The 10,465-nt window shown below is 38.6% G+C and overlaps 1 protein-coding gene across 1 annotated transcript in view; it reads right to left on the bottom strand.

Annotated features, from left to right (window-relative positions):
- Positions 1-10,465, bottom strand: part of USH1C (Usher syndrome 1C (autosomal recessive, severe)) — a 54,431-nt gene that overhangs the window by 39,968 nt on the left and 3,998 nt on the right. Inside the window, exons 3-6 of the mRNA XM_009892046.1 lie at positions 10,141-10,269; positions 6,402-6,469; positions 4,324-4,467; positions 3,676-3,814 (exon numbers count right to left, since the gene is read on the bottom strand). Of these exons, the coding sequence (XP_009890348.1) occupies positions 3,676-3,814; positions 4,324-4,467; positions 6,402-6,469; positions 10,141-10,269 (480 nt within the window). The remainder of the gene's footprint in view (positions 1-3,675; positions 3,815-4,323; positions 4,468-6,401; positions 6,470-10,140; positions 10,270-10,465) is intronic.

Here is a 10,465-nt window from a genome sequence, read left to right as displayed (position 1 = left end):
AGATGACAGGCTTTCAAAAGAAAAGCTGCAAACCTAACTTTTCCCAAATAAAATGCCTATTATTTGTAACTTTTAACATGAGAAATATCATATTTAGTGCTTCCAGGAAATTGAAGCGTTTTTACATAATAATGTCAGTGTTTCAGATTTCTCATTTTGTATACTTTGCCCGTTTTCATCATTCATACCAATCTCCATGTCTTTGTATTCAGCAGAATCCCCACAGACATAAGTATGAGAAAGCGGGGGGGGATGAAGAAGTACATTTCTTCATGAAAGGACAAAACGCTTGCCTTTTAGAGAAACTGTAGTTAAAAAAGGGTCAAAACCACAAATGTCTCCGTGAGCCTTCATGATTATTCATGCATTTTAATGTAACTTGGAAACTACTTCAAGAAGAAAGCATGAAAAATTAATTTGAATTTTTTAAAAAGGCAGCAGAATGTAAAACTGATGGTATAATAGAAGATCATTATACCTTTCCGAGACAGCATTTTTGTGATAGAAAATGTGTAGAGGTTTCATTAAATAAAGCAGGTGGGTGAAATTTCAGAAGCAGTTGGCTTTACTGTGAGACAGCAATTTAGAACAATGGGTTGCCTGTCAGCCCTTGTTATTCAGTGGGGTTCAGAAAGTGCCTAGTGCCCACCTATTATGAAGGCACTTTAGGCTGAGCTTTAACACCACATATCAGAAAACAGAAGTCAGACAGTTACCTGAGCTGCAAAGCACCATCTGTTCATATTAACACATGTAACTCTCACAAATTCATAGTCAGTCTCAAGCATATTTCCCCCTTATTGTCCCTACTTTGTCTGCCAAACTCTGAACAAATTCTGAGTCGCAGTAACATTTGTACAACCCAGCCCAAAGATCCTTTATAATCCCATTCACTGCCACCAATGTGTAGTACAATCACCTCAGTTACAGAAAGCCAGTAATGCCTTTTTGCATACTACGAAAAAAATGAAAGTTGACATGCTTACAGTAGCACAACAACTGAGCATAACTCTTTATCTATCGATTGTCTCATAGAATCATTTAGGTTGGAAAGGACCTTTAAGATCATTGAGTCCAACCACTAACCTAGCACTGCCGAGTCCACCACTAAACCATGCCCCTAAGTGACACCTCTATGTGTCTTTTAAGTACCTCCAGGGAAGGTGACTCAACCACTCCCCTGGGCAGCCTGTTCAATGCTGGACAGCCCCTTTGGTGAAGAAACTTTTCCTGATATCCAATCCAAACCTTCCCTGGCACAACTTGAGGCCATTACCTCTTGCCCTATCACTTTTTACTTGGGAGAAGAGACCAACCCCTGCCTCGCCACAACCTCCTTTCAGGTAGTTGTAGAGAGCAATAAGGTCTCACCTGAGCCTCCTTTTCTCCAGGCTGAACAACCCCAGTTCCCTCAGCTGCTCCTCATAAGACTTGTGCTGTAGACCCCTCATGACCTTTGTCGCCCTCCTCTGGACATACTCCAGCACCTCCATGTTTTTCTTCTAACGAGGGGCCCAAAACAGAACACGGTATTTGAGGTGTGGCCCCACCAGTGCCAAGTACAAAGGGATGCTCACTGCCCTAGTCCTGCTGGCCACACTGTTTCCAATACAAGCCAGGATGCTGTTGGCGTTCTTGGCCACCTGTCATATTCAGCCAGCTGTCAACCAACACCCCCAGGTCCTTTTCTGCCAAGCAGCTTTCCAGCCACTCTTCCCCAAGCCCGTAGCCCTGCATGGGGTTGTTGCGACCCAAGTGCAGGACCTGGCACTTGGCCTCGTCGAACCTCATACCATTGGCTTCAGCCCATCTATCCAGTCAGTCCAGATCCCTCTGTAGAGCTTTCCCACCCCCAAGCAGGTCAACACTGCTGCCCAACTTGGTGTCCTCCGCAAACTTACTCAGTCCCCTCATCCAGATCATTGATAAAGATACTAGTCTGAAAAATGCAGGGAAGCAGAGTGGCAACACAGAATTAAGATGAATGTACTAGCATGACAGTTTAAGACAGGGGCTATTAAGTTCAGCAGTGTTAATGCCTCCCAGTATTTTCCAAGAGATGTTTTCAAAAGCCTTATAGGTGACTGGTCTTTGTCTTTTTCTTGGTTTTCTAGCAGTGGAGGAAGCAGCTGGAATCTCTCTACTGAGCTGATCACAATCTAGGAACAAGTCTTTTGTCTACACTTCCCATTCTCACTGTGTAACGTAGTACACGAGGTACACAAGCTTTTGTAGAGCAAGCTCTGGGAAGGTACATCAACGCCCTTTTCTGGAGTTACCCACTGGCAAATTCCATGTTTAAAAGTAGGCTACCAACAGATCCAGCACAGGGTTTTTTTAATCCTCTTAATTCTAACTAAATACAGAATTGGTGGTGGTGTACTCCCTGAATTTGTAGTTTTGTTCTAAGAAGGAGCTTGTAAAAGCACCCAGGTGACATGCCTGCCCAGAGCAGGCTGCCAGAAGATGGGACTAATTCAATGGCGATTCTGAATTAGTGAATGGGATATATGAATGCACAAACAAAAGGGCATGTGCATGTGTGCAGACAGGAACATTTATTTAAATTTTAGAAAGCTCTCAGCACGAATTATACAAACACGGAAACATAACTTTGACTGCCTTGTCAACAGAGCTTTCTTTTTTTTTCTTTCTAATTTAAGAGAGTCATGGGGTTACACCGAAGCATATCTACAAATCACATTACAGTGTTTAATTAAACTAATGAACTATGTCAGTCTAATACATTTTGGACTAGTATTAAATACAATCCTTAAACATCAATACTTCCAGCAACTATTCACAGTCAACAAACTGAAATTAGCCAGGCATATGAGCCTTTCTACTCAGAAACACAGGCCTGTAATACACCTTATCAACTTCGAAAGCATAGAAAGATGAAGATATTTGCCATAGCAATTGCTCACTTCTCTCTTCACTTATATAAAAGTAAGAAATGACACATTCAATAAAACCAAAGACCCAAAACTTGAGTAATGCAAATTGCGTAAGTACTGATTCAGAAAAAATGCGTTTCTATAATTATTTTTGCTAACTGTGTTACAGTTCATGTATCTAAAATTTAATCACTGAAAGTGTAATTCTGTGCAGTACAACGCATACTAGAAATGGTTAAAAATAGGTTATTTCTTTTATGTAATTTTATTGCATAAACCAACCCCCCCCCCCAATTTATACATGAAGTTCAAATAAGCACTTCAATACACAAGTTATATCTGTACAAGTTGGAATTAACATTTTTTAGTATTTATATGCCCTGCTCTACACACAATCAGAATTTGGCAACTTAAAACACTCTTCCACAGTCTAGTTAGAGATCTTTCCTTCTATCTGCTTAGATTTAAGTGTTGCTACTCATGAAGTATAAGCACCCCAGAAAGCCCTTTTGTCTTCAAAAATTATCATATCCCAAATACAAGGAAGAAGTTTACCTATCACTAAAATTGGTGAAAAGAAAAGAACAACTTTGACTGAGTCACCACGGATATAATTGTATTTACTATGGCATTTACTTACATATTTTGACTTTTATTACAAGTGACAAAGAGCAATAGCTAATTCTAAATATTAAAGAACAACTCTTACTGCCTGCTTCCCTAACATTGTAGCAAAAGACTATTTGCAGCACAGCAGTCATGAATATTATTTTATTACCTGAAGTCCAACATTGTCTGCCTGTCCTCCTTTAACTAACTGGGAGATGAAGAGGCCACAGCTAAATTCCACTCCACCTCTCACACTTATTCCAAGTCCTTCAGGATGCAAACGATCCAATCTCACCTCTTTCAGCTTTCTGCAAAAAATGGAAGATACTCAACTATTCAGCTGCATAACACTTTGTGGCAATAATGTTTCATATGAAAGTTACACATTATTTTTCTCTATAACACTTAGGCATGAAAAAAAGCAAGCTGATAGAAGTTTGGATGGATGTGTGTTAGTTAAAGCCATCAAATATTTTTTTATAAGAAAAGACATCTGCAACCATTGAAGCCGTCTGCTTCTAGAGGGTTTGAGCTGTAAGAATTTTTTTATTACTAAATGCAGGAAAAATAAGAAAAGATTGTTTCAATTGGAAAGCATTGGTTTTGACTCCCTTACACTGCCTTTACTAGATTAAACAACTTGGCAAACAATTTCAGGTAGCTAAAAACTGTACTTCTAGCAAATATAGCAAAAGTAAAAAAAAATAAAATATGCCCAGCTCTACACAGGTGACTGGTATTTTACTTGGAATTTGTCTGAAAATTCAGTATTTCCTGCTTGTATTTAAGTTAGCTACATTGTTCTGCATTCTCTTACCGTGATCTTTTTGGCGTAAGCTGATCATATTCCACCTGGTGTTTTAACGGGATAAGTGGGCGGATAGCATCAAACAGAGGCAATCTGCTTGGTTCATTAATCACGAGTTTTAAGTCCCCCACAAGCACTGGGAGATTCATAGATCTACAAAAACACAGTGAGAAAAGAAGCACGGGTAATCAACACACCAATAAAAAGCATAATTTAATGACTTGCTGTACATGTAGCTTCAGTGTTTGCACTTCCCTTCAACCTACTAAAAGAGTTATTTATGCAGATATTGGTTTAATCAAAGCAAAATAGCCTCTGTGAAAGCAAGCTTTCCCTAAGCAAAGGAATAACAGCTACCTCCTTCAAAATAAATGAAATCTCCTATATATTGTCTTTAGCTTTTAAGGTCATGCACATCACTTTTATAGATGACATATTTAATTTCAGAGTCTCCAAAAGATTTATGGAACTGCCTACTAGATTTTTTGTTTCCTTACTAGTTAGCAATCCTTCTAAGCGAATGTAGGCTACAAACTCCTCTCCTAAACTTAGGAGATTGACAAACTGATTTGATCCAGGAAACAAAAAAAATCACAATGCTCAGTAGCTAGAGCAAAGACTTGTTCTAAGTTTTAAAATTTTTTTCAAATCAAAATTGAAGGGCCATCAACCAATAAACAAAAACTACAGAAACTGAACTGCTGTGAACAACTGTTTCATAAGAGCTATACAAAATAGTCTCCTTGATATTGTCAGCACTGAGATAGTTATAGGTTCAGAAAATGTACTTCATTGCCCAGCTGCAAGAGTAGACAAACAGCTCCCCAAGGTTCAGTGGAAACTACACAACATCCAGTTAAACTTAGTCTATATTATTTGCTGTTCCCTCCCTTATAATGTACATCTGCTGGCATACAATATTTCTGAGGCATATGCCCTGAAAATACAGATCAGGAATGCATATTACATGGGATTAGAGGTCAAAAAATGCTTTTGGAAATATTGTTCACAGTGAAGCAGACATTAAATGTTAACTCCAACAGCAACTGCATGTATTTTTGCTCTGGAATATTTCATAGTGTATTCCAAGGAAGTCACACATCATCAACATATGTTCATAGAGATATTAGAAATTTTGCTCAAGTCATTGCAATTTTGGAAATTGAAGGGAAGTTACTATGTGCATTGTTAATTTTGTAACTGCAAGAAGATTTTAAATAATTAAGAGCTACCGAATCAACCAGCTTTCCAAACAACAGGTTTTATGAATGGAGAAGCAATTAGACAGACCTGAGTGAAACTGAATCAGATATGCAGCTGAATACACCCATAACTATAGCTCAGTGCAAACATCAGGTGGAAACGTCTACATTTCACTCAGCTGAGATGCTATTAAGGTATGAATGGAAACAATGTCTAGCAGAGCCACTTGTCTATGATGAGTGGAAAATACATTCTCATCTTCTTTGAAAAACAATGGATCAGACGCTGATCTCATTTGCAGTGATATAGGTCCTAAGCAACTGTGGTTTAAATCAGTTCAGCAAAAGGATTGGTAATAGGCCTATCACCTTACCATTTTTTTTCCCATTATGTTGTAATAAGTCAGAGCTGTTAAACATGACAGATTCCCAGACTGATTTTTTTCAGCTTTCAAATAACAGTTGCAAATAAATTTTTATGTGAATAGTTAGCAAAAATCTTTGAAAAGCAAACTCAATGAAAACCTCCATTGCAAATAAATGTTACTTGGAAATATTAATGGACTTGATTAATGCTCTCTTCCTTTTCCTAAGAACAGTTTTATCATCCAAGCGCTCCCCCCTCCAAACAGGAATCCACCAAGTTCTTTTACAAAACTGCCAAGTCATAACACCAAATAACTTTATGGGTGATTACAGACATGCTCCTTCCTTGTCTGCAGGCTACGCTGTAAAAGTGTAAGACTTCATTAAACTGAATAAAAACTATTACTTCAACTACTTTTCTAGTAGCATATAGAAAGACCACTTAAAATCTTGAATACTCACTCTTTACATTTAAGACTAGCAAAATTCTACACAAGTATATATAAAGCTAAATCTTACTGGTGGTACATCCGCAGCACATCATAAAGGTAATCTTTCTCCGCTTCATTGTCAATTAGTAGATTAACCTGAAAACCCAAGGACATTATTGTAAATCTCTGACTAAATAGCCACAAGTGTTGAACATACAAGACTTTCACAAATTCTTAAGCCATAGAGCAAAGATGTCAATAGGGCAAGACTTTTTTTTTTTTTAAAGATAAACACTTTTTTGAAATGGAGTATTGCCTCACAATGTGAAACCTACAACAGGACTTTCTAAAATTAGCATTACAATTGGTCAAGATGGTAAATACGGATATATTCAGTATGCTAGATTTCCCCTCAGCAGTAATATTATTACAGTATGATAATATTTGCCTTACCTGATAATCACTGTACTGTTGAATAAATGTTTTCAGAAACCTTTTTGGCCATTCATTAATATAGCACATGCTGTCACAGATAAAACCACCACGCTGAGATGATTATAATCTATGTTCTGTCGTCCAAACCACTGATTTCATGATCTCACTTATAACATTATGCAAACCGCTACACTACTGTTCCTCTTTGCTCCAGCTCTTAACTGATAGAACTTGCTAGTTATTCTTTCCTCCCCCACTAATAGTAGGTTTACTTAAACCAGTGTCATATTACTATGCCTGCTCTTGGATAACTACAGTAAAACAAAGCAAAAAAAAAACCCAGCGAAACAACCCAAGAACTCTCATATGAGGAGTTCAATTTATATCCAGTGACAGTGAGACCCCCTGCTGATCTTACTTTCAGGGAGAGGTCACATCACATTACTTTTACATTTGGACAAGCTTGATGTTTAGGAAAACAATTTACATCTGACCTAAAGGCTAATATTACTGTGAAGTGAAGTCTGAAACCAATTTGCATACTTAAAGAAAAGCCCTTTCTTTCTAGGCTTGCAATGGTTTGCATTCTATTCTAAACTAAATACATGCTTCATATTCCCTTTGTCCCTTTTGGCTCTCTAAAGCCAGCAAGACTCCACATACAGATGGTTTTCTATTACTTGTCTCCTCTGGAAAAAGACACTTCCAAAACACCTAAAGGCCAAAAAGCTACATGCAGAACAAGATCGCTTGACAGCAGTATTAGCAAGTAAACCAACTTATTCACCATGAATATCAAAACATAGAAGAAGAAGTCTCCCTTAAAAGGAAATAAAAAGATTGCAATCAAAACTGTCTGGTTCACGAATACTGTACATGGACTCAAGGCAAGTTAACACATATAAACCTAGGCCAACCACCTATTTTCCCCTTCCCAATCAGCAAAAATATAACATATATATCAGCTTCAGTTCTGGTATACAGAACTCAATCCCTAGTGCTAGCTAAAGTACTGTACAAGCAGCATCTCATGAACAACACTAAATGTTTAAGCACATCAACAAGCAAAATCATCACCATCTTTTCCCCTGATTAGGAAAGCAACCAGTAACATCATGACATTTTTCTCCTGATATGCTAGCTGATGGTCCTGTCTCCCACTCCCTCTCAGGAACTAGAGGGCCATATCTTCTCACAAAACATTCAGTCTTCCTGTTTGATTCCTACACTTCTCACCCTGCACCAGCAACTTCCTCATCCTCTGACAAAAACAAACACCCAAGTGACTTCTTATATATTCAGAATGCTACAGCTGGGTTAATCTTCCTGGGCCATCTCTCTAATTAGGTCATTCTTCTCCTGCTGCCTTCTGTCCCACCAATTATCACTTCATTGTAGCCACCTGCATATCTTACCATTTTCCCAATTAATTAACTCCTTGGGACAGAGCCTTACTTTAGCCATAGACTTTACCTAGGCTTATCAACAGCTTCCAAGAGCTGACTCTAATTCCATAAATCCTAAAAGATCATACCCTCACGTTAAGAAAAAAAAAATAAAATAAAAATCAGAGAATCATTTTAGTATCTCTCGATTTCTTGAGAAAAATAACTGTGGAGGTATAGGACAGATGATTTCACAGCTTTTAAACAAAAAATATTAAAATAACATCTGGATGGAGTCCTGGGCAACCTGTTCTAGGTGGCCCTGCTTGAACAGGGAGGTTGGAGCAGATGACCTCCAGAGGTCGCTTCCAACCTCAAACTTTCTGTGATTATTTAAGGGTATCTTCATAGTAGTTGTATCATTTACAATCCTAGAACACAAATAAAGAGTGGCTTATACTCTATTTCTCACTATATAAATTCCACTGTTTTTCATACAAATTAATACAGTAATCATAAAAACTGTACCTACATATAAAAGAAAAATAAAATCTGGCAACAAGTACATATAAGTTCACTCAGTAGAACAGAAGTTGTGGAAGGAAAAAGCACTTTTTGGTGTGCAAAAAGTTGAGATTACAGTAATGCACTACTGTAGCACTACTTCAATCTGTCAGCTTTTGAAGAATAATATAAAGTTCTATTTAATCTACCCAGCCTTTGAAAAACTATTGAGGGAAATGGAAGAACTGGCCAATATATTTGCATATATTATATATTTTGTATTGCTGCTTGGTTGATAGGGAGAACTGCTTAAAATTACTAAGAAAAAAATATGAAAGCTGCAAATAATTGAGGAAACTCAGATCCTGTGGCTCAACATTTTCACTGTTTTGACAAAGAAAAAGTAGTATCCAAGACGCTAAAATTGCCACAAAAGCCACTAGAAGCAGGATGACACAAAATAAAGACCTGTTCCAATATCCTTTTACTCAGATAGTTTTCACTCGGACATGCATCCTGCTTATCTGCACCAACAAACACTGACAATAAGTCTTACATTATCAGGTGTGGGACTAGAATGATTTATGAATTACAGCAGCAATGAAAGGGAAAAGGTTTAAAGTTCAAGATAGCAACCATCTGCCTAGGAACCAGAGTCTATACAGCTACATTGCACAATCCACTGTTAAGTTATACAGTAATAGAATCATAGAATCATTTAGGTTGGAAGGGACTTTTAAGATCATAGAGTCCAACCATTTCAGGTTGAATTCAACCACTTCCCTGGGCAGCCTGTTCCAGTGCTTGATAACCCCTTCAGTGAAGAAATTTTTCCTAATATCCAATGTAAACATACCCTGGCGCAACTTGAGGCCATTTCCTCTTGTCCTACCGCTTGTTACTTGGGAGCAGAGACCAACACCCGCCTCTCTACAACATCCTTTCAGGTAGTTGTAGAGAGCGATAAGGTCTACCCTCAGCTTCTTTTTTAGAAGGTAGCAAGACAGAAATAACTTGCTAGATAGCTACTGTCATCACCACGGAGTATCCAGGTCCCTAATGTTTTTGAACTTCAGTTTGTCATGTGAGTGGGGTTTTTTTTGCAGTCCTTCTACTTCATTATAATAATTCTTTAGTTAACGGCTTTATTACCAGGTGTTACTTCTATAAAACACAGCATTGCACTACTTAGAAGTAGCTCCCTAGCTGACCAAAAAAACCCAACCAATCCTCCCTCCCGCCTCCCCGAAAAAAAAAGGTCACAAAAAAAGTACTGAAAACTTTAGTCTGAGAGAGTCTTATATGGCTGTGGAAAAACATCTCTTAGATGCGTAAATCATTTCCCCCCTCCTTTCCTTAATTGAAGCTTTGTGAGCTTACTTTGCTCATACAATTTTGAACTCCGCCGACCACTTATTTAACTGGGCAAATGACAAAACGACGTGCCAGGCACACTGAGTCGCTTCATGTATCAAGTGCATTTGCACATGGCTGCACACGCACAACTGCACTCGTGAACGTTAAGGTGGAACTTGAGGCTTCCGAGGAGCGGCTGGCAGCGCGCAGGGCTGCCGACGGGAACCGCCTGGGCCTGGACTTCAGCACCTGCGCTTTCGCTTTCCCTGAACGGGACTGGGTGCAACATTTCTTACATTATATTAAAATAAAATCAATTGTATCGAGCCCTGAAAAAGCTTACGCATTGAGGAGTGTTCTTCCTCTTCCCTCCCTCCCTTTTTAAGGCTTTTAAGTTTCACAACCGCCCTCTCACAGGAGGTTGCCACCCGCTTTTCCGCGCCGTTGGCAGCGCAGCGCCAAGTTCCCCGAG

Source organism: Charadrius vociferus, unplaced genomic scaffold, assembly GCF_000708025.1.
Source record: "Charadrius vociferus isolate BGI_N301 unplaced genomic scaffold, ASM70802v2 scaffold179, whole genome shotgun sequence".
NCBI classification, from domain to species: Eukaryota; Metazoa; Chordata; class Aves; order Charadriiformes; family Charadriidae; genus Charadrius; species Charadrius vociferus.
This window is presented reverse-complemented; position numbering and strand designations above follow the sequence as displayed.